The 24,752-nt window shown below is 45.0% G+C and overlaps 1 protein-coding gene across 7 annotated transcripts in view; it reads left to right on the plus strand.

Annotated features, from left to right (window-relative positions):
- Positions 1-24,752, plus strand: part of FAM65B (family with sequence similarity 65, member B) — a 212,494-nt gene that overhangs the window by 167,358 nt on the left and 20,384 nt on the right. For 6 of the 7 annotated variants that reach the window (XM_010843490.1, XM_010843496.1, XM_010843491.1 and 3 more), the window contains 9 exons: positions 16-39; positions 1,432-1,485; positions 5,297-5,446; positions 9,781-9,844; positions 15,232-15,275; positions 16,476-16,601; positions 16,915-17,063; positions 18,886-19,015; positions 22,981-23,664. In XM_010843490.1, coding sequence (XP_010841792.1) covers positions 16-39; positions 1,432-1,485; positions 5,297-5,446; positions 9,781-9,844; positions 15,232-15,275; positions 16,476-16,601; positions 16,915-17,063; positions 18,886-19,015; positions 22,981-23,664 — 1,425 coding nt within the window. Of the gene's footprint in view, positions 1-15; positions 40-1,431; positions 1,486-5,296; positions 5,447-9,780; positions 9,845-15,231; positions 15,276-16,475; positions 16,602-16,914; positions 17,064-18,885; positions 19,016-19,756; positions 19,904-22,980; positions 23,665-24,752 lie in introns of all 7 variants that reach the window. The other variant, XM_010843497.1, reaches the window with a different exon arrangement.

Genomic DNA, 24,752 nt, shown 5'->3' on the forward strand with positions numbered 1-24,752 from the left:
TTTTTTTAATTTTAGGGTGTGCTGTATGACCTAGACAAAGTAAGTTATTGTTCTGTGTTCAGGGCATTGCTGGGGGGGAAGAAACCCTTCATCCTTGAGAAGTCAGCAATCTCCTCTTAGGTCCAGCTAAGGTCCTAGAGAAAGAGTTCATGCTTTTATCTAATGAGAATGATGTAAGTACTATGATCTACAGACTCAATAATGTGTTTAAGGTCACTTTTGTAAAAATGCCACCTGGTTTCAGGGTTTCTCAGTGTGCTACTAAGTTTAAGAATTTTCCAAGTGTTTAAAGGTCCATACCTGTGTTCTCTCTAAACGGGAACTATCATATTTCATCAAATGGAAGAAATCTTTGATTGGAAAATACATCATTATCTTATGTGCCACTAAGAAAAAGAGTGATTCCAGTTAAACTGTGACACATTTCTTTCTTTTCACTTAAAAAGTGTACTTTACATTTAGTGACAAACTCTTATATGTACATATTTTTTAAAGTTATATGCAATGTTGTCTCTTTCCATGCCTTTCTGTATATTTGAGACCTTTGATGCTGAATCCTAGTATAATCTGTGTGCAAATATTTTAAAGGGTAATTAAATTTAATGTTTATAACTCAAATGGAAGAGGTGACACATAACTAACTATGATTATCTTGAGGCAGGCACAGACTGCAGCAGTTGTAAAATGCACCCTAGTTTCAGAAACATTAAAATGGGGGTGAGTTCATCTTTGAACTGATAAAATGTCATTATGAAGGAATTTAAGTATACTCCAGTATGATACTGTCCTGCCAGAAATCCAGGAAGTTCAATTTCTTTGGCCTCCCTTGATGTTAAAAATAAGGATTCTAAAAGCTAGCTCAAGTTCATCTTTCAGCGTGTGTATTCAGTATTTTTAAAAAATACTAAGTTGATACTAGAGAATCTTTTAAAGTAGTAACAGAGATAGGAAGAAAGGGGAAATAGTTAACAATTTCTGGCATTTTTGAGTATGAGATAATAAAGATAGCCACACAGGACTTCCCTGGTGGCTCAGTGATAAAGAATCCACCTGCCAATGCGGGGGACACAAGTTCCATCCCTGGGATCCCTGGTCCAGAAACACCCCACATGCGGTGGAGCAACTAAGCCTGTGCAGCACAGATATTGAGCTTGTGCTCTAAAGCCTGGGAACTGCAACTCCTGAAGTCTGAGCACCCTAGAGCCCATGCTCTGCAGCGAGAAGCCACCGCAAGGAGAAGCCCGTGCACCGCGACTAGAGAATAGCCCCCACTTGCTGCAACCAGGGGCAAGTCCCGGCAGCAGCAAAGACCCAGCACAGCCAAAAATAAATGAAGTGGTAAAATTAAAATCTTCAATAAATAGCTACACGTGTCTAATCAGTGAAACTGTAAATGTCTGTACTGTTTCAAACTTCTTCTTTTAATTCCAGCAAATTAAAACAATCGAAAGATACATGAGACGCCTGGAGTTTCACATCAGTAAGGTAATTGACATTCCTCTTGTCTTTGCCTGTTTTTCAGTTCTCGGTCACTAATCAGTATACCTTTGGCCTGAACGTAGCATCTAGTCCATGGAGAATTTCTTATCCAATTGATTCCTAGCCTGATTAGCAGTTAAATCCACTAACAGGCAGTACAGTTGGAGGAAAAAAATAAGAATGGAGAGCCTGATGAACTAGCACATTTTTTACTCTGCTTCAGTTCAGCAGATATTTAGTAAGTGTTTCCTGTGCAGTGTGCCCAGTGACTAGTGTAGAATACAGCTTCAGTGTGGTCTGGTCAGAGATAAGATTGCACCAGACTGACTCTACAAAAATCTTCACACTTGCTTAACTTTACACTTGCGTCCCACATATAACGGTTCTGTATCCTTCCTTGATAAAGAAGGAACCCCCATAATCTTCTTTATCAAAGCCTTTAAAATACTTAACCACAGCTGTAGTATAGCTCCCTCAATCCTTCTCATGCTTACTTAAGTTTCTTCCACCCTTCTTCACATGGCTTGGTTTCCAAGTTCCTTTTCATCCTCACTGCTTCCCTCTGTGTACTCCAGTTTGTCAGGGTCCCTGATATCCAGCCCTGAACCCTACAAATAGTTGACTGATTGTCCCACCACCCTAGCATGGAGTGGGACTATCCGCCGTCATTCTGGACACTGTTGGCAGTATTGGCATAACCTAGAAACAATTTCCGTTTGAAAGCAGCTGAATCACACTATCAGCAATTCCTGTTCTCATCTGCACCCATCAGAGGCACCCACTCATCTTCCAAGTGTGGAGACTGGAGGTTTTAGCTGTTCTCTCTACTAGGAGTCAGAAGTCTCAGGTTCACTTCCATCTCTGCACATACTCCCTGGGCTGTATCATCCAGGTGGACCTTGACTTCCCACTCTGTGTAGTGAGCCTGGAGTTGCACGTAGTCAATCTAGATGATCCTAAGAATCCTTTCCAGTTTAGAATTCTGTGATGATTTATATGTCTAAACGTTTATATGATACTGCCTTTGTACATTCCTACTTTGAAAGATATTTATTACCTTGGTAAATCTGAAATTGCTCCTATTTCTGTTCAACTCAATAAGTAAAACAATGACATCCATTAGAAGATATTTATGTGGCAGGTGAGCTTTGAAATTACTGTTTAGTTGGGAAAATAGCAAGAAAACAGAATTAGTATTAGGAAAAAGTGTGTTTATCCATCTTATATCCATCATTGTAAGATATAACAATCTTAGTGGTTATTAAAGGTTAGTAACCCCCTATCTGTGGCATCTTATGCATGGATGCCTAACAAATCCTAACAAGTTATATTTTATTGACTCCATTTATTTGATGAGAGCCACTGCTAACTTACAGGACTTCCCTGTAGCTCAAACGGTAAAGAATCCGCCTGCAGTGCAGGAGACCAGGGTTTGATCCCTAGGTTGGGAAGATCCTCTGGAGAAAGGGATGGCAGTCCACTCCAGTATTCTTGCCTGGAGAATCTCATGGACAGAGGAGCCTGGCAGGCTACAGTCTGTGAGGTCGCAAAGAGTCAGACACAACTGAGTGACTAACACACACACACACACACACACACACACACTGCTAACTTATAGGTAAGACAAATTCTTGTCTGCAGCTTCTGCTTAGGTGAGTGCAACCACCTAAATCCACCAACCCCAAAGATAACTAAACCCCTGCTTAGTTATCCTTTATGTGAAAGGTTAACTCCATTTAGCTAGGATAGACTAATATTTAAATGACAATAAATATGTATAACTGAATCACTTCGCTGTACACCTGAAACTAACATTGTTAGTCAATGATACTCCAATATAAAAAAAAAATTAAAAATAAATAAAAATATTTTTAAAATAAATGAAAACAAGAATAAACTATTCTTTAAATGTAAAGTAGTATACTAATCATTAGGGCTATACCAGTGGTCCAGTGAGCAGTTTCCTTATTGAGAGGATTACAGTCTCAGCGACTTTGGGAAAGAGGCTGAAGGGCCAGTCCCCCAGGAGGCCACACAGATGAGGCAGCCAGGCCTGCACTAGAAGAGATATCAGCTCCTGTGTTTCTAAGTCTCCAGGGGACCAGCCACATCAGACAATCTGCACCGTTTATTTAAATTTTCAAACTCCTCACCCATCGCTAAGCTACTAAATCAGCGTCTCAGAGTGAGGCCTGGGCATCAACATTTTAACAAGCTCACCAAGTTTGAATGTATGGAAACCACCCTCAATGCCACTCACCAGCCAAAGGGTCTTATCAGCAGATGTGCCACCATCCCTTGGGTCCTATACCTCCCTCTTATTCAGGGACAATTCCACCAACCCCAAAGATGAAAGACTGTTGTTCCTTCCAGAGTTTTGACGATTCCTCTCAGAAAAATGGGGTGAATTGTCGAAGAGCAGCAAAGAATCCTTTAACCAGGAGAATCATCTTCAGTCTCTTAACATTCATGTACTCGGCTAAGCATCACTGACATCTGTATAGAGAGAGCCACTATGGAAAATTATACCATTAACAGGTAGTAGTAGTAATGCTTTTTAGTGATCAGCCAAAAGTTTGCCTTCGGCATAAAAGGGGAATCTTAAATGCTGAAATCCATCATATTCATCTCCACCTCCTTCTGAATCCACAGCTATAGCCTCCTTTTAGATAGAACAAAGTTTGTACGGAAATGAAAAATTCAAGTAGTCCTAGGTAGATAACTGCCTCCCAGAACATAGAATATTTAGTGATATCATGCTTTTTAATCTGCATGAAAATTCCTATAGTTAACTGAGGTTGGTGTGTTGATAACTGAAAATATTACAAGAGACTGTAGAGATCAATATCTGGAATAACTTGAGGTTTTCTCAGTGTAGGCACTGTTGACATTTGGGGATAATTCTTTGCTGTAGGGGCTGTCCTCTGTGATGTTTAGCAGCATCCCTGGCCTCTACCCACTAGATGCTAGCAGCACCTCCCAGATGTGACATTGGAAAATGTCTCCAGATGTTGCCAGATGTCCCTTGACTATCACAATCACGCTGGATCGATTGAGAATTACTGCCTGAGAAGTATCAAGTGACTGTCAGGCTTATCTAATGAGTATGATCAATAACCACTTGCAAAGAGTATATTATTATTTAGAAGCCTAAGCGTAGAGGTATTGCAGAGAAATGTTCATTTCCATTCTTCCCATTTATGTTTTTAATTGTGGTATAATTTACATGCCAAAGATGTCACAGTTCTTATGTTCTGTTTGATAAGTTTTGACAATCATGCTTCACTCTAATTTTAAGAATAACTTGCCATTGTTTTCTGTCTTTTGTTGAGCCACATCTTTACAAAAATCATTTTCGATAAATAGTCTCACGTTCTTTTTAAAAAGAATTCTAAATCTGGATGTGTGACTATCACCTGGCGACACTCTTAAAATAAAGTGATAAGAGCCCAGTAAATGCAAGGTCTTCGCATCAGTGTGATACTGTACACACTCTTCCAGTGTTTGTTCCTCGTGTAAAAGACTCCTGTCCTCATTATCTAAACCTTATCTCACGCCGTCCACCAATGTTAAGTTCATTTTCATTCCATGCCGTTTGAAAAGAAAGCTCAGAGTAAAATCTTGTTTGAAATAGAAAATGGAACTGAGTGGCTGAAACAAAAATGATGGGTCTGTCTAGAAAGGATGGCACTTCTACAAGAGTCTCCTTTTGAGTTCAGAAACATAAAGTATCTTGAACTCTTGGCAATGGCCTGTGTCACTTCCTTCAAGTGGGATAAATATTGATCGTGTTCTTGTTTTGTTTTGATTCTGGCAGGTAGATGAACTCTATGAAGCTTATTGTATCCAAAGACGCCTCCAAGATGGTGCCAGTAAAATGAAGCAAGCCTTTGCAACGTCACCTGCCAGCAAAGCTGCCCGCGAGAGCCTGGCAGAGATCAACCGGAGCTACAAAGAATACACAGAGGTATGTGCCAGCCTGCTCGGCTGCTGAACTCCACCTGGCCTGACCTGAATTGAATTGTCAGGAACCACAGGGCTGCCCAGGTGGTGCTCGTGGTAACGAACCCACCTGCCAATGCAGGAGATGTAAGAGACACACGTTCCATCCCTGGGTTGGGAAGATCCCATGGAGGAGGGCATGGCAACCCACTCCAGTATTCTTGCCTGGAGAATCCCATGGACAGAGGAGCCTGGCCGGCTACAGTCCATAGGGTCGCAAAAAGTCGAACATGACTGAAGCGACTAAGCACGCAAACATCCCTAGAACCAGGCACCCTGCAAGCTCATTCTACTCTTTAGAGAGAGAAGTTTTGCTGTTTGCATGTCTTGCATTTTCTTGAGGCCATCAGTGTAGTTTTTTAAAATGTCTCTTGGGTGGTATCATTCGTGGTATTTTGATTCAGCACCTTCTATAAACTCCAGAGCAAGTTACTTTCTTGGTCTGTGAGCTTCACCTGTCAGGCACACCCCTCCTGGTGTTGTTGTTCATGGACGTGCAAATCCACAGGATTTTAAATGCTGTGAAGCTGTTCACAGGACAAGTGTACACTTCTTTATGTGTACATTCTATGCACAAGTAGATTACAAAGGCATGTTAAAAATGTCAGCAAATGAATGAGCCACAAATGTGCTGGTTCTGCTCATTGAAATGCACTTCCAGATTCTCTAGCTTTATCCCTGCAAACTGAACAGACCTTGTGGTTAAGATGGCCGCCCTGGATGTTGGGTTCACTAACCTCCTGCCTATGATTATTTTATTGTAAGAAATTTCCGTTCTATTGTAAAGGAGGGAAGAAAAAGAGTCATGAACAGAAGCACGCTTTCCTGCTTTCTGACGGTCTCTGGGGCCCAGACATACAACACAGAGAGGTCTTCGCTCCTCCAGGGGTCACCTGATAGCAGTGTCTGAGATGAAATGACTGAATTATTAAAACCTTCTCACTGTCCCATGTGTCTTTGTCCAGAGATCCAATGTCATGAATGAAGTCATCAGCCTGATGAGGGTCTACTGGACAGTTCCCGGTGTGAGCATCTGTCTCAGCCCTTGGACAGGAGGGACGTTTTAGATGACTTGCCGCAGGATCATTTCCTGTGTAACCCTCCAGCCCTGCCTCTTGTCTGAACCAACTTTGTCTTTTTTCATGGCTTAAAGCAGGGCTTCTTCACCTAAGTTCCCTTTTTGGGAGAATGCTTTTTTGAATGCATGAAATAAAGCCCATAGGAATTCAAAGGAAACAAATGATATTGAAATATAGTTAATTCAGTATTGTCAGCACAGTGATCAAAATATTTTTGAAACCAAATGTGTAGTACAGTACAAGACTGCTGCTTTATGAACACATCAAACTATAAGATTTAGCAACGGCTCCAATAACTATTGAAATTTGCAAGTATTGAAATGATTTCTCAAGATGCCTGCAACAATTGATGTGACATGAATGTAGACTTTTACTAGGTCCCAGTCGTACGGCTGTGGCTTGTTTTCTCCATTCATGATATACAGACATACTAGATTTCAGTTAGAGGTTAGTGGAAATAGCAACGTGACTTTTTCTTTTTTCCCCCATCCAAGTTGATGGAGCACAGGCTAAGACTCTCTGGCTTAGAAGCAGCCCTAGTTCAGGACACCTCATTTCCACACATCTCTGAAGTCAAAAGAGCAGTTGCCAGTGAGAGTGGCCATTCTCAGTACACACGCTGAAGACAGAGCAGCAGCCTGTGCCTGTCCCAAAACTTTTGTAGGGTGTTTCAGAAACACCCACCCATGGAACCCTGCTCAGTGTTATGTGACAGCCTGGATGGGAAGGGAGTTCGGGAGACAGTGGATACTTGTATGTGTATGGCTGAATCCCTTTGCTGTCTACCTGAAACTATCACTATTATTGTTAGTTGGTTATACCCCAGTATAAAATAAAAAGCTCTAAGAAAAAAAAAAAAAGAAATAACCGCCCCTGGTCAGGTGCCAAGACACGACATCATATTGGCTCACAAATTCAAGGTTGTTGTGTAGTATAATTTCAGCAAGAGGAGAAGGAAGGCCAGGACATCGGTAGCTTCCTACCTCACCTGACATCAGGTGGATTTGTGTCTTCACATAACGACAAAAAACAGGGATTTTATCACAAAGAGGGTTTAGGAATTGATGGTTCTGGGAGCCTTTTGCAATGGCCGCAGTGTTCATCCAGGGCTGCCTAGGGGAGACAGAAGACAATTCTGACTGTGGGTGTCCTCAACTGTTAAACTAGCTGTCCCCTGCCCCCACCAAGTTTCCTAAAGACTCTGGTCACAGTACTGACATGTATGATAACATCGTTGATAGATTTCTAGAAACAGTAATCCATTCCTTCCCAGAGACACCCAGTGCTCAGAGGAAGAAAATTGGTTTACAAAACTGAGACTTTGTTTTCAAAACTTTCCAGCTGCACAGAGTTCAACCTCAGGAAGTTTTCCCCAGCTTTGCTGAGCTATTTGAGGTACTGACGTCTAAGAGTCAGAACCCCTAGCTTGCAAGTCAATCCTGAAGCCCTCTGCAAACAAAATCCAAATGGAAGCAACCCCTCAGCCAGGATGGGAGGGGAGTTTGCGGGAGAACGAATACATGTGTATGTATGGCTGAATCCCTTCACTGGCCACCTAAAACTCTCACAACATTGTTAATCGGCTGTACCCCAATACAAAATAAAAAGTTTTTAAAAAAAGATAGCATATGGAAGCAGCCCCTGTCCATGCTCATTGATCTGCCCAGACCACAGGCCCGAGCCCCCAAAATGTGATGGGGGAGGAGCCTGCAGATGCTGCCCCAGGGTGTCTGTGTGGGGCAGGGGGGCGGGGGGCACACGCAGGAGGCTGGCACAGGGCCTTCTGCTTAGAACATCAGAGGTGACGGCTGTGTGCTGTGCTTACCGCTCTATCGTGTCCGAGTCTTTGCAACCCCATGGACTGTAGCCCAGCAGGCTCTTCTGTCCATGGGATTCTCCAGGCACGAATACTCAAGTGAGTTGCCATGCTGTTCTCCCAGGGATCTTCCAACCCAGGGATCAAACCCAGGTCACCTGCATTGCAGGCAGATTCTTTACCATCTGAGCCACTAGGGAAGCCCAAGAATACTGGAGTGGGTAGCCTATCCCTTCTCCAGCAGATCTTCCCGACCCAGGAATTGAACCGGGGTCTCCTGCATTGCAGGTGGATTCTTTACCAGCTGAGCTACCACCCGAAGCTTAAACTGGCCACTGCAGGAGGGCCTCCATGGGGGCAGCCCCTGGCCACAGCGCTTTTCTCTTGATTTCTAACTGTAGCTGCTCTGTTATTTAGGTCCTCAGACACTGAGGAAGTAGGCTGGGTGGTTAGACATCTAACCACAGGCAGAGATGGTGTCGCTCCTTTGTCTCCACTGTTCCCTCAACATTAGATGAGGAGAGGACGTTTGTCAAACCCAAGAATCATTTTGGGGGCCTCCTGGCACGGCAGCAGGAATCCTGCCTCACTCGCTTGGAGTACAGTTGAACTTCTCAGCTCTTTTGACTCCAAATTATTGTAAAGAAAATTTTCAAACCTACAGAAAAGTAAAGACTAGTATGTCAACCGTCATTACTTTATTTAGACTTACCAGTTGCTAATGTTTTGCCATATTTGCTTTCCTTCTCTTGCTTATGCTCCATTTTTTCCCCTTTTTACTAAGTCATTCGATAGTAAGTGGTAAATAATGTGACATTTCACCCCATAAATATTTTAGCACGGATGCTTTAATGAGAACCTGTGTAACACATGTTATCTTTGCATAACCACACACCATTATCACAACTAAGAATATTAATTACCAGTCACTGAATAGAATGATCTAACATCCTGTACATTTTCAGATTTCTCTTATTTGGTCCAATAATGTCTTTCATAACTCTTTTACTTTATTTACTTTCAAATCATGATGGAATCAGAGTTAACACATTACATTTGGTTGTTATGTCTCTTTAATCTCTTTTAACTAGAATTTCTATCCCATAGTACTACTGCCTTTTTATATAATCCAGGCCAGTTCTTTTAGAATCTTGCACATTCCAGATCTATCTGACTGTTTATAAGTTAACTTGGTCTCCTGTGCTCTAAATTTCCCACACACTAGAAGGCTCATTTAGGCTTAGGTAAAACATTTGGTCAAGATTGCTCCATGAGCAGGGTCATGTAACTCATTGCAAACAGGTAAATGCCCCCGGTTTGAGCAGTGGTTGTCCACCCCTGTGAGAACATGGTGTGCTTTGAGAGAAGCTTAGTTCTAACGCTGGTCCCCTGTGTTCTTTCTAGAACATGTGCGCCATTGAAGCGGAGCTGGAGAAGCAGCTGGGGGAGTTCTCCATCAAGATGAAAGGTATCCTCCCCCCTGTTTAGAGAGGCAGGCATCAGCTCTGTAGAGCTCCTCCAAGTGTCACATCACACACTCTATTGTCCTTGCAAAGATTCTAGGCCACCCTCTCTCAGCCCTCCCCACTTAATTTATTGATGCTCCAGAACCTTCATCCTGAGCCTTGCCTACACACTTTAATATTTACTATAACAAGATCTCAAACATACACAAACATGGAGAGAATATTACAAGGAACCCCCATTGACGCATCACCTCGATTTAATAATTGGCAAGGTTTTGCCGCCTTTGCTTCATCTGGTTCTTTGTCTTTGTTTTTCCTTTGATGAAATAAAACTCATATGTGGGAGTCTCCCCCTGTAGACTGCAATATGCCTCTCTTAAAGAACAGGGACATCTTGGGACCTCTCTGGTGGTCCAGTGGCTGGGACTCTGCGCTCTCAGCGCCGAGGGCCCAGGTTCAATCCCTGCTCAGGGAACTAAGATCCCACAAGCTGCGTGGTGCTGTCGGGGGAAAAACAATAGGGCATCTTACATCACCACATGCCAAGTATTATCACTTTTAATAAAATGAACATGCCTTTGTTACGAATCCGTTCCACTGGCAAATGGCCCAGTCATCTTAAACATGAGTTGTATAGTTGGTTTGTTCAAATCAGGATCCATACTAGGTCCATACATTATCATTGGTCATCAAGTATCTGTTTTTAGTTTCCTTTTTATCTAAAACAGACCCCACTCTGTTTTGTTTTGTTTTTTCTTACCATTGACTTACTATGTTGAAGCCACTGTTGTACAGAATATCCCACATTCTAGACTTGTCTTTTGGCTTCTTGGTGTCATTAAGTTTGTTCGTTTATGCTCTACTTTCCTGTAAATGACCTACCAAGTTCTTTATTTTTAAATGCTTTTTAGTGTTAACCCTCCCAGAGGACTGTGCATTTTCCCACCGCCTTTCTGGTACTGACTCCAGAAAGTTCTACCCTAGAAGCAGTGTCTATTTGCACCACTAGCATCTTCAAGACAAAAAGAAGCTCTAGTGTTAGGAAACAGAGCATCCCCCAAGTGTCAGGCTAACAGCCCAGTGCCGGCAGGGCTCTCAAACGAGCAGCCCTCCCAGCAGGTCCTTCTTCCTTCTGAGTCTGGGCCATTTGCCCACTCACCGCGGGGAAAATGGCTGGTGTGTGCGCCTTTCCTTTGCTGAGGTGTCTTAGCAGCTGCACCTCTGGGTTGCTAGTGGGGATTTAATCACCCTCTTGCCTACTTTTTGCCATCAAGGGAGTAGGAAAGGGGAGCTTTTTTAAAAAAGCGTTCAACAGGAGAGCTTCATTTTCCAATGAGTCACCTATCAGGAGAGAGATTTTTCTGTCAAGTTCGATGCCTGGAGAGCTTCTCTGTATGAGTATACCTGCCAGTCCACACGACCTTGACCCTCAGCTGCCCACGTGGCTTTGTTCTTCTCTCCAGCAAATCCCATTGCCAGTCAGGCTGTTATTCAGTATGAAGTCTCCACACTTACTTCACTGCTGACATGTGGCATCTGTGCTTTTTCAGATTTTTCAGTCCATCCTCTCCATTTTGAGTCCTCACCAGAGTCAGTGGTTCTAAAACCACTCGGGCTCTGCCCGCCTCTCAGCATGTCAGGGCGGGGCCCTGGAGTGTGTGTATTTTTCATCTTCAGGATGATTCTATCAGCAGCCTGCTTCTGGAAAACCACTGTCCTGGGTCAGCGTTTCACAGAGAACACTTCTCTCTCCTTCCCCCAACTCTCGAGACACTAGCCACGCAGGCTAGCACAATCTAGGGTCTCACAGCTGAGAGAAATTCCTGTCACACCCATCTTCTCACTGTTAACACAGGCAGTACCATATATCCCCTGTTTCTGACACTGTTATCAAATGCACCAATTTGGGGTGGGATGGTAATTTTCCCATTTCTGCCATGGGGAACAGGGTTAAGTGACTTGTCCCCAGAGTCACACAGTACTTTTTTTTTTTTTTTTTTTTGCTGCAGTGCACTCCTGGGTTGGCATGTGGGATCTTAGTTCCCCAGCTAGGGATCAAACTCACGCTCCCTGGAACAGAAGCGCAAAGTCTTAACCACTGAACCATCAGGGAAGCCCTGGAGGTGGGAAGTTCTAACAAAGTTGAGCAGATAGGATAAAAGATTGCTCAAAGAATGTTCTTTTCTCTATGGGATGGTCATCCTCCACCCAGCACACAGGCATTCCAGGAGAGGTGTGGGAGAAAGGGGATCCCACCCACCAGATCTGGACCTCAGGCCTGGTGGTGAAGTGAGGACGCTGTGGGGACCCTGCCATCCACTGGGGAACTGGCTGCCCAGCTGAAGAACAAATCTGCGTTATGACGAGTTATCGTGATGGACGGACTGAACTTTCTGCTGGCTCCTGCTCTTCCATCACTATCCTTGACTTTGTTCTCTCCACCTACCCAATGAGCTTCCCTGGCTTCTATCTGGGTTCAGGGATCAGTCAAACCTGCAAGCTCACTTCCGCTTTCCTAATCTAACATGAAAACGTGAACTATTTCTATGAAGCCTTTCAAGGGCAATATCCCCATGAAAATCTTCCTTTTTCTCTTGATAAAAGGAAGCCAGTCACTTGCGCTGCCAAGAAATCTTGCATCTTTGCATTTAGCTACTTTATCTGTTATTAATTCTAGTAAGAAAAAATTACCGCTCCCAACATACATAGTGACATAAACTGAGAATATTTCATAACATTCTCAGACCTGCTAACTCAACTTCTTCCTGCCACACCCTTTCCCACTTCCCTTTTCACCCCACCCCAACACACAATAACAAAATCATTCTGTGGGGCTTTTGGCGGGGGTGGGGTAGGTGCTGGTGGTAAAAGCAATTGATCAAATGCTTGCTGAGCTCCTGCTGTTGGCCAGCTGCATCCTGGTAAACGGTCCCTGGCCTTGACCTCCACACAGTCTACTGGAGAAAATGGATGCATGAGCCAGTCCAGTCTAATTCAGTGGAATAAACAACCTGCCTAACCAATAATATGGCCAATTGCTTAGAAGGCTGGGGGGAGGGGTGAGAAGGGGGACAGAAGCAGGGAAGAGAAAGGCTTCCCGGACGTAACTTTTGGTTAGAATGAGAGGACCTTGGGCTTCCCAGGTGGCACTAGTGGTAAAGAACCTGCCTTCCGATGCCGGGAGGCATGAGAGACTCAGGTTTGATTCCTCAGTCAGGAAGATTTCCCTGGAGGAGGGTATGGCAACCCACTTCAGTATTCTTGCCTGGAGAATCCTATAGACAGAGGAGTCTGGCGGGTGACGGTCCATAGAGTCACACAGAGTTGGATATGGCTGAGCAACTGAGCAAGCAGGAGAGGACCTTGGGAGGAGAGTTGTGGGGATCCTTGGTCCAGTACCAGGCTAAAGAGGAGGGTGCAGAGCCATCCACCAATGTGCACATGAAAAGATCTGGTCCTTTACCGAAATCAACTTCTTCTCCCAGTTATTACCTACTTCAAATTAAGTTCCAAGCAGTGTGTATGTCAAAAAGTCTGTCCTGGCCCTTGCAGCTTTCAGGGCAGGCCCAGCCCAGGAGAGGGGACATCTATAAGGGAGCCAGTAAATCTGCATTATTTATGTCTCAGCATAAATCCGTCAGGCCTGTAATGGGAGCTCCCAGCTATTCAGCTATTTGGCTGTTTTCCTTGGAGTAGAAAGTGTGACTTCCTTAGCTTCAGAACGGCTCCCCCCCAGTGCTAAATTTTGTTAAAATTGTCATGGATTTCCAACCAGCCTTTTCTCTGTGTACGTGCTGCCAGCCAACATGTGTGATCCTTTTTATCTTTGGAAAAGAAGATCCTTGTAGATCCTTGTAGAACTAGAAAAAAAAGGGATGCGTTCTTCTGGCAGAATGGCCCTTGAGCAAAGGAAAAGCAGGATGGGCAACTGCTCACTGTAGTATCTGGGGCTTCTGAAGGAGGTTGTGGGAGAACTGTTTCATCAGTCAGTCGAGTTTACAGTAAAGCATCCGCAAGAGGCAGGAAGACGCACCATGGAGATAAAAGGCCCCTCAGCCCCCCACCTCCCATGTCCTTCCCTGGTGCTGACCCCTGTGGTGGGTTTTGGAGTGGTCATCGTGAAAGCTCTGTAGACAGTGCCACGTTCGTCCCCAAACCACTGAGGAACACGAAGCTTTCCCCAACTGAAAGTCCAAACAGGCCTCAGACCAGAGTCTGAAAGGAACCTGGCCAGGTTGAAAGGATTCTTGCTACGCAGTAAATGCAGCTGTTTCAGTTATGCCGTCAGTACCGTCAGTACCGTAATGGCTTACATAAGCAGATAGGACTTGAAGGAGCATAGCATAATCCCAGGCCTGTTTTTACCTACCTACTGCCACGTGCCACAATGTGGTGATAATCACAGTATCAGTGTGATGCAACTACAAGCAATTCCAAAAAAATTTTGCTTTAATAACATGAGCTGAGAAGCTCAAAAACATCTGTACCAAGTAGCTTTCTCCCATTTGGATAAGTTCTTCCAATACAAAATTTCTGGTGATTTTGAAAAGGAGAAAAAAAAAAACCTTCAAAGGATTTTCACCTTTACTGTCCTTTATCCAGCAAGGATATCAGATCAGTTGTTTAGGTTTTTGTTTTGTTTTGTTTTGTTTTGTTTTTTAACCAGGCCTCCACTGTAATTGCACAGGTAGGTAAACAGGCAGTTGATGAATTCTGAATAGTCTGTAGAGGTTTTTAGAGAGTGCTTAGGATTTTATTGAAGTCGGCATATCCAGCCAATTTGGATTTATAAAAACAAGTTGATTGTGCTTTGCTTCAGAAGCACTAAAAATAAAAGACTAATCCTCCAGAAAACTATTAGTGAAAATTGGCTTCTTTAATTCTGCTCTTATTTCAGTAAATCTTTTTAAGAGGCTTGTTAATGTTCTACTGGTTAGTAGAAACGGGTCCTCAATGGAGTGATTCTGTGGATGGAGAGGTGTGAGGAAATGATAAGTTGCTGCCATCTACTGACAGAGAGTGGTAACAGCAGGTGCTTTTTGAGGCCTCCATGGACCTTCTCTATCTATCTCAACCCTGATATCACCCATGGAACTGGTGGAAAGCACATTCATCTATCTCACAGCCTCACGACTTAACGCGGCTCTTCATAGAAGAGACAGCCTTATCTGCCTGGCGAGCACCTCTCCCATCATCCCAGCAAGGAATGTCCTCTCTCACTGAGATAGATTGAATTCCCAACAATAGCTGTGCCCACAGAGGGTCCCCAGAAGATATTACATGAGTTTTCACAAAGGCCTGACACTTTGAGTTTTATAAATGTGCCAGTGAAGGTTTGTAAAGAAGAGAAATTGACTCTGTGTCTCTGATCCAAACTGCTTGCTTACAGGTCTTGCTGGCTTTGCTCGCCTCTGTCCTGGAGATCAATATGAAGTAAGTATGGTGTCAGACTGGGTGTTGGACTTGAGAGACAAGAGTCAGTTGTCATTATTTTGCCTCTTTAATTGTCTTTTTATTTGTATTTTTTTTTTAATTTTGAAAAATAAATTTGGGCCCATAAGAAAGTTTAGAGATTAGTATAAGACCTCTCATATATGGGTCATCTAGACATTGATTTTTAATATTATGCCACATTTGCTTTATTATGATTAATATTGCTGTTGTTATTTTTCTGAACCATTGTAGATCAATGCACAGATATCATGACCCTTCACCCGTAAATTATTTTCCTGAATATAGGAAGACATTCTCTCATATAAATGTTGTCCAGTTCTTGACATGAGCAGACTTAGCATTGATCCCTTAGCTCGTGTCGTTAGATATGAGATCTACAGTCATGTTTTTCCATGTCCCAATATTGTACTCGATAGCAGCTTTTTTCCTGACCTAAGATCTAATCCAGGATTATGACTTCTTGTAAGTATCAGGAGTGAAGAATAGTGAAATCTAGATCTTTCTTTATAAAAAGTATACTCCATAAAGTAAAAAACGCTTTTTATCTTTTTCCTTTTCAAAAGGGAACCTCCATAATTATTTCATCTAACCGTCACCTCCAGAACCTTCTCTAATCGTTCATCTTGGTGGGAGGTTGGGGGAATGTATCTTCCTCTAACCAGTAAAGCTGTCTGACCAAGGGGAGTCTGCACACCCTCTCCCCAGAGTGTGTCAGGTTTCAAAATCCTTGTCCAGCTCCATCTCCCTTTCCCAGAAGGAGGATGTCTTATTTCTTGCTTCTGGCCGCTGAGTAGATTTTAGCTGTTGGCTCCTTGTCTCTCTGAAGGGGCTGGGGAGTGTGCAGAATTAATCCAGTCGTTGTTCTACTGAAGCAGAACTAAGGAGAGAAAGAGCTTGTTGACCTGAGTGAGCTGAAGGGCTTGATACAATAACCTTTAAGCCCTCCGCACCCGGTCCTAGAGAAGCAGAACTTACTCCCTTTTGAAAGTCTTTCCCCGCGGTTCCTCTGCTCCACCCACCCCCACCCCGAGAATTTGGAAGAAGGGACAGTCAGGACAGGGCATGAGGATGCTGGAGAAGGGGAGGAGCGGTTTTTACCTGCCTTTCCCATCCTGGTGTTTGGAGGGGAGGCGGGTGAGGGCAGTGGAACCTGAGGACCCTTTGGCATCTTCTCCCCAGATTTTCATGAAGTATGGCCGACAGAGGTGGAAACTGAAAGGCAGGATAGAGGTAAACGGCAAACAGAGCTGGGACGGAGAAGAAATGGTGTTCCTGCCGCTGATAGTCGGGTTCATTTCCATCAAGGTACGGGGTCGGCACTGCTGTGTGCTGTCTTTGCTGCTGCCGCAGCTGAATAGTCTGTCATGGAGACCTGTCCCTGAGACGTCTGCCTGCTGCCCCTCCACCCCCCAGACCGCTGTCTGTGCTTGTAGCACATCCCCAGACCCACCCTTGTGTCAGAGCGGGCAGTGCAAATGTGAGACGGGCTTGGGAAACACCCACCCCCAGCTTCAGATATGATTCTGAAATGCCTGCGCCGGCCAAGAAAAACAAAGGAGAGGGGTGCCTTCCTCCAGCGCTGTCCTCTAAGGCCTTTCTCCCTTCCCTCTCTCACCAGGTCACAGAACTCAAAGGGCTGGCGACTCACCTCCTGGTCGGCAGCGTGACCTGTGAGACCAAAGAGCTGTTTGCAGCCCGACCTCAGGTGGTGGCTGTGGACATCAATGACCTTGGCACCATCAAACTCAACCTGGAAATCACCTGGTAGTAAGTTGCCCTTTTTTATATCATCACAATAAAAATACGTGTCACAGGCTCGTGCTGTTCCCAGGGTGGTGCGTGGACCATCAGAATCACCAAGGAGCTTGGCCTGAACGCCACCTCTCAGGCCCCACCCCAGGGCCCAGGAATCTCTTTAACAGGTTGCTCTGTGTTCACACATGTTAATATCACATCACTACTCTCCTCTTTGACTTTCTGTTTTTAAACATTTTATCCTGCCTCCATCCCTCCTTCTCAATCCTTGAACGTATATAAAGAAATGTATCTCTCAAGTCAACTGATGTGAAGGAAAGAAACGGTTCAGTATGAGACAGTATGTCTGCAGAAAGATCCTGAGGCTTGCTGTGGTGTCTTAATTGCTTAACCCTCTTTATCTCAGACATCATACAGTACTTTGGAAAGCTTTGGATATCCTTGGTCTCTCCACACTCTAAATGCTGAAATAGAATATTTCCAAAGGGCAAGAGAAATCTTTTGTCAAAGTAAGGAACTTAAAAGTGGTTTTCTGCTAAGAGGGGTTGGGGGGTGGCAGGGAGGCTCGAGAGAGGGGCCATATGTATACTTATGGCTGATTGATACACGTTGTTGTATGGCCGAAACCAACACAACATTGTAAAGCAATTATCCTCCAGATAAAAAGTGGTTTTCTGAAGTCATCCCATGGGAAAGGTCTTGCTAAGTTATGAAACACTGGCTGCTCACAATAGTTGATCTTACACCCCTGTTACCAAGTAATGAGGGCCTGTCGAATATTAACGTCCGGGCCCCTTTACGATACAGAGGGTCAGACGTGGAAGCAGCAAAGACGTGTAACCTTGTCACTGAAACAGTGTCCACATGATTTGCCTAGCCTGTCTCTCCTCGTCATTGGTAACGACTGACATCTCAAATGCAGGCTCCTGCTGGATGAGCCCATGGCGGGATGACTAATGGCACCATTGTGAACAGACTGTTGTCCTCTCAGCCACGCAGCAGGCACTGGGTGAACTGAAACGAACAGGAGTGTTTTCCTCAGAACCAAACAATAATCTAGTACTCTCCTGTATCATTAAAGCATCTGTCCTTGCAAAACTCCAGGAATTTTTACAGACTTCTTCAACATCTTGTGTTATGCTAAGTCACTTCATTCGTGTCCAACTCTTTGGGACTCTGTGGACTGTAACCTTCCAGGCTCCTCTATCCCTGGGATTCTCCAGGCAAGAATACTGGAGTGGGTTGACGTGCCCTCCTCCAGGGGATCTTCCTGACCTAGAGATCAAACCCACATCTCCTGTGGCTCCTGCATCACAGGCAGATTCTTTATGTTTATGTCTCTAATATGAATGAAGAAGCAGATTTAACTGGTATCCAGGTGTGCACATAAATTTTGCTTAAAGCTGTGATGGTAATCTGTGGTCCCTTGGGTGAGTCTAGACTTCTTTTTCTGCTCCACTTTTTTTAAATCATGGTTTTTTTGGTAACAGACCAATTTGGCCAAAACCAGCCCAGCTCTCCAGCTTCCCTGGTGGCTCAGTGGTAAAGAATCTGCCTGCCAACACAGGAGACACGGGTTCTATCCCTGGGTTGGGATAATTCCTGGAGAAGGGAAAGGCAGCCTACTCCAGTATTCTTGCCTGGACAGAGGAGCCTCGCCGGCTACAGTCCAAGGGGTCACAGAGTCAGACATGACTTAGTGACTGAACAAGCAACAAGCCCAGTTCCCACTGGCTGAGTTTACATTAGTATAATGAGGTGCTTCCTTGGCCTGAGGTCCGGTGATGATGGGTGATTTTAACAAGCATGTTCATGGGGTCCTGTTGTTTTGCAGTCCGTTTGACGTGGAGGACATGACCCCATCCTCAGGCGCTGGGAACAAGGTGGCCGCCCTCCAGAGAAGAATGTCCATGTACAGCCAGGGTACCCCGGAAACGCCCACCTTCAAAGATCACTCCTTCTTCGTAAGTCCTGTGTGCTTTCTGGAAGACAGATGATGAACATGAGGCAGTGCTTGGAGCCAGCCTCTGAAATGCTTAACGTACAGTGTTAGGGAGTCTCTATAATTCCTAATGCAGTCATCCCTCTGTATCCTCGGGGGTTCATTCTGGGAACTCCCCTTTGATAGCAAAATCTGAGGATGCTCCAATCAGTCCTTGATATGAAATGGCAGTGTTTGCACATAACCTTCACATCCTCCCGTATACGCTAGATCATCTCTAGATTACCTGTGATACTTAATGTAATGCAAATGACACATAAATAGTTGTGAATACAGTGTAAATGCTATGTAAATAGTTGCCAGCAAATTGGCAAATTGAAGTTTTTCTTTTTGGAACTTTCGGGAATTTCTTTTCCATGGATGCATAACCCTCGGATACAGAGGGGAGGGCCAACTGTGATGTCATCTTCAAGTTCACCCTAAGCCAGGGGTGACTAAGGGAAGCACATGCCTAGATGCCTGTGGCCACCGGCACCCAGGTGGTCAACCCGCTGTGTCCCTGCTCTGCTCCCCACCCCCACTTACCTGTTACTTTGATCAACGCATGTCAGCTTTTCCATCCATTCTCTGAGGTCAGCCTTTTAAAGACGTAGATGTAAATAAGGGCCCCTTGTTTTAATCAGAAACGCTTGCTTAAGAGCTGACAGAAACATAGTAACCTGCTACTTTCCACTAACTCCCCATCTTGCTTTGTCTTCTGAAGAGATGGTTGCATCCTTCACCAGACAAGCCAAGGCTGTCTGTCTTGAGTGCCTTGCAAGACTCTTTCTTTGCCAAGCTGCAGCGCAGCCGCTCTTTCAGTGACCTGCCCTCCCTCAGGCTGAGACCCAAGGCCGTGCTAGAGTTTTATGTGAGTGTGGGTGGCCCGCTGGGGTGTGACGTGCTTGCCTTTGGGGGCTGGTGGCATGTATGCTTTGGCATGCCTCTTGTTTTATCTTCGCTCTCATGCTCACTGGCTAACGGTTACAGGTCTCCTGACCCCAGGGTGGGAAGTTTGGGCTTGCATGCACCTTTGTGAGAAAGGCCATCTGTCCTTCCCTTCCCATGATCTCTACTTTTGTGCTGTGAATTTTCTCCACTGTGGCAAAGATATCCATGGTAACAAGATTGTCATTTTAAAAAACACAGTTACACATGAAGTCAAAGAAGGTTCTCGTTCACAAGTTAAGCTAATGTATCACTAATATCAATCTTTACAGTTGTAGCCTTCAAAAACTGGCATTTGAGGAAGTCAGAAAGATTTAAACCAGTTTTCCTAGAGCTCTTTTATTGAAAGAGGTTCTTAGCCTTGGTGCCTTTTATACAGTCATAGTAAAAGAGACTCTAATTTTCAAAGATGTAATAAGTTGCCTACATGATATGTGTTGCCCTTTATGTTGCAGGAGAATACACATACACATATGTACATACATCCATGGAATGTTCTGCCCTTTACAGACATATAAAGTAATCTTTGAATGTCCAGAGAGGAAAGGGTTAAAAGTCTTCTGGTTAATAATAATAATAATAATAACCTCTTATTCAATGAATTCAAAAAAAACACACATGTATAATGGATGAGGCTAAACTCCAATAAAATTTAAAGCAGACACCAGCTGATAAAGTAACTACCAACCCCAAGTGTATATTCATGCTCATACAGTGCGAGTCAGAGGGCTGGGGAGTTGGCAGTGATTTTAGTCACATCATTTAAACAAGAGCAAGATTAGAAAAAATAATGTGATGGCTTCCTATAGCCTTTTGAACTTGATGAACACAGACTCCTCAGAGCAGCCAGTTCCCTTCTGGCCCGGCTCTCCAGGCCCACCTCCCATCTCTCCAGGCTTCATTCTCTGCCCAACGCCCCACCTCCCCATGCACCCTCCCTCTCAGGATCTCCCGCAGACTGTTGTTCCTTCTAGAACACACTTCCTCCCCCTCCTTCCTTTCTTCTCTGTCTTCTAGGGCTGAGTTCCAGGTTGTCTCTCTCCCAGGCTGCAGCCGCCCCCTTGCTCCAGCGCCCACATCACCCGTCAGTTACAACATGCCAGCCCTCATGTGCCTGTTTGTAGGCTCGGCCCCTTGGCAGCTGGTACAGCCCCTTCGGCAGGCAGCTCAGTCTAACTCGACCTTTGCTGCTGAAGTCCAAGCAAATATGGGCTTGGGAATGTGAGGCTGCAGAGAAATGGCTGAAGTGGAGTTTGGAGTTTAAATAAGAATAGAGATCACCCAGGCCCCCCTACTCCTTACTAAGCCAGGGCCTCTGCCTCCCTCAGAGCTGCTGGCAGTGTGTGTTCTGAAGGCGAGTTGAGGCTGGGCCGGACAGCTCAGAGGACCAGGGGTTCTGTGAGATGCCCAGGGGACCCTATGGAGGAAGTGCCGGGAGCAGGACTCAGCCTTCTGCCATCTCTCCCCAGAAGCTTCCTCTTTCATATCTCCCTAGAGGCATAAAGCCTGTTTGCGGGGGATGAGAGGGGGGTACAGATAGAAGAGGAAGGAAACTGAAATGAAGGAACTGGCGGTAATAGGGGGAGCAGCGGCAGCCCCCCAACGGTCCCTGCAGCTCCCTCCACCCCCTTCCCATCCCGCCCCGCCCCCCAGACTCTGAGGAGCACTTTTCAGTAATCACTAATCCAGGAAAACATTCTCCGTTTTAGACACAAAGAAAGTGAGCCTGCAGAGGTCACTTGAGGGTCCCAGTGACACATCCTGAGGTTCCAACCAGACGAGAGTGGAGAGTTTGGGTTGAAACTGCAGGTGTTTGGACCAGGGACGCTGCTGGAGGAGAACAGGGAGCCGCTTTCTATCTGTTCCCCACTTCACTTGCTGCAATATTTTTGTTTCCTGGGTGTATTCCCAGCACTGTCGTGATCAATTGTTGTTGTTTTTAAATTTTTAAATTTTTTGTCAGCGCCACATGGCATGTGGGACCGTAGTTCCCCGACTGGGGATCAAACCTGTGCCTCTTGCTGTGGAAGCACAAAGTCCTAACCACTGCACCACCAGGAAAGTCCCTCACTGTTTTATATGAATTAAACTAGGTACTTGTATTTATTTAAACAATCAAATCTGGAATCCAAGAGAAAGTATTCATTTTGAAGGAGTCGATCTCAAATAACTAGAAAACTTTCCCCACTGAACAGTGTTTGGCACTTCAACACCATGCAGACCACAGTGTCAGGAAAGATGACCTGGAGATTGTTAATGCCTGCATAAATGAGTTATCTTGGTTACCTGGGTATTTCTGACCTCTGTCTTCTGAGTTCTGCTTCACGGATCACAGAGCTGGGGCTGTCCGGCAGAGCACCCGGGGCTTCCAGACACCCTGGGAGCTCTGGGGTTTGCAGCGCTGGGACACAGTTATTTAGTTCATCAGTCTTTTTCTTTTTATAGAAGCTCTGCAAACATATTTCTGGCCTTGAATTATTTGTGGCATGGTTACTGAATTAATAAAACATTTTCCAGGGCTTGGGATTTGTGGGTAGAGATTTTCAAAAAATAATTTATGAGAAATGAAGCAGAACAAAGCATCACATCTTTTGAATGAAATAGCATGAATGCTGGAAAGCCCTTTAAGATCAGTGCCAAAAAAAAAAAAAGAACCGGTGGCGTTCTTAACTATGGCTGCCAGATATTGTGAGATCCTGGGATTTAGGAAACAAGCACCGTTGCCCTGCCTCCAACTTTTTCGTTTCAAAAATGTCAAACCTGAGACCAGTACAGTGAACTTTTACATAGATTCAACAATGGAAATAGAGTTTTTAAAGGCTTGTTTTGTTTTGCCATGCTTGCAGATACACACACACACACACACACACACACTCAACAAATACAATGTTAATATCGTGAAAGGTCTTATTTTAATTGTCTTACATTTTGTCTGGAAATGAACAAGGCCAAACACATCCCTTGTTTCCAAAATCATAATAATTTGCCTTTTATCTACAGTCAAATCTACCTGATGACATTTTTGAAAACGGGAAGGCAGCCGAGGAGAAAATGCCACTGTCCCTCAGCTTCAGCGACCTGCCCAACGGGGACTGCACCCTTGCCCCCGGCCCAGCCGACTCTCTCCCTGGCGTGTGCGCTGCAAATCCAGAAATCACTATCACCTCCACAGAGCTGCCCCCAGGCAGTCAGTCCTCCCAGAACGAGGGCTTAAAGGACTCCAGCTCGGCCTCTTGCAGCAGCTCCTCGAGAGAAGGCTCAGAGCCCCGGCCCCACCCCGAGGGAGAGACCCAGGGGCTGGGGAAGCCCGAGGGCTGCCCAGTGGCCACCGGTGCCAGGCCGGAGCGCCTGTTCCTGCAGAAGGGAGTTGCAGAGGCCCTTTTGCAAGAGGCCCTTCTGCAAGAGCCCTCTGAACTCAAGCCCGTGGAGCTGGACACTTTTGAAGGAAACATCACGAAGCAGCTGGTCAAGAGGCTCACCTCGGCAGAGGTGCCGGCGGCCACGGAGAGGCTGCTCTCGGAGGGCTCGGTCAGTGCAGAGTCGGAAGGCTGTAGGTCTTTCCTGGATGGAAGCCTAGAGGACGCCTTTAATGGGCTTTTCCTTGCGTTAGAACCACACAAAGAGCAGTATAAAGAGTTTCAGGATCTGAACCAAGAAGTCATGCACCTGGATGATATTCTAAAAGTAAGTACCTTTTCAGGGAAATTGGATTAGTTTCCGAGACAATCTCTTAAGCCAACATTCTATTTAAAATAGCCTATCTTTTTTTTTTATCCTTCCCTATCACAGGATCAGTAGATAATCAATATGTAAATGACATTGATTTTTTAATACTAGTTGTTGTTTAGTTGCTGAGTCGTGTCTGACTCTTTGTAACCCCAAGGGCTGTAGAGTACCGGGCTCCTCTGTCCATGGGATTCTCTAGGCAAGAAAACTGGAGTGGGTTGCCATTTCCTTCTTCAGGGGATCTTCCTGACCCAGGGATCGAACCTGGGTCTCCTGCATCGCAGGCGGATTCTTTACCGACTGAACTACCAGGGAAGCCCCTAAACCACCACCAAATGGCATTTATTTTTTAATACTAGTTGTTGTTTAGGTGCTAAGTCATATTTGACAGTTTTTGCAACCCCATGGACTGTAACTCCTCAGGCTCCTCTGTCTGTGGGATTTCCCAGGCAAGAATACTGGAGTGGGTTGCCATTTAATACTAGTAGCATATATTAATTTTTATTTTCCTGACAACGGATCAACTTTAGGAGAATGACTGGGAGTTAAAGTAACAGCTCTAGAGAATATCTCGGAGAAGGCAATGGCACCCCACTCCAGTACTCTTGCCTGGAAAATCCCATGGATGGAGGAGCCTGGTAGGCTGCAGTCCATGGGGTCGCTGAGGGTCGGACCCGACTGAGCGACTTCCCTTTCACTTTTCACTTTCATGCATTGGAGAAGGAAATGGCAACCCACTCCAGTGTTCTTGCCTAGAGAATCCCAGGGACAGGGGAGCCTGGTGGGCTGCCGTATATGGGGTTGCACAGAGTCAGACACGACTGAAGCGACTTAGCAGCAGCAGCAGCAGCAGCGGCAGAGAATATCTAGACTCCCTCAGCCCCAGAGTTCATCATTCAGATCCCAAATGTGAAATGAATGGTGGCCTTTTGAGCATCATATCTCATTGAGATAGTACTGGAGAGGGTCCCTCTTGGAATTTCCAGGAAGCAGGAAGGCCCTTCCCTGGTTGAAGACAGAGTTGGGCAGCCAGGATGTGAGGACCA

The sequence above is a fragment of the Bison bison genome, unplaced genomic scaffold (assembly GCF_000754665.1).
Source record: "Bison bison bison isolate TAMUID 2011002044 unplaced genomic scaffold, Bison_UMD1.0 scf7180017864182, whole genome shotgun sequence".
Classification (NCBI taxonomy): Eukaryota; Metazoa; Chordata; class Mammalia; order Artiodactyla; family Bovidae; genus Bison; species Bison bison.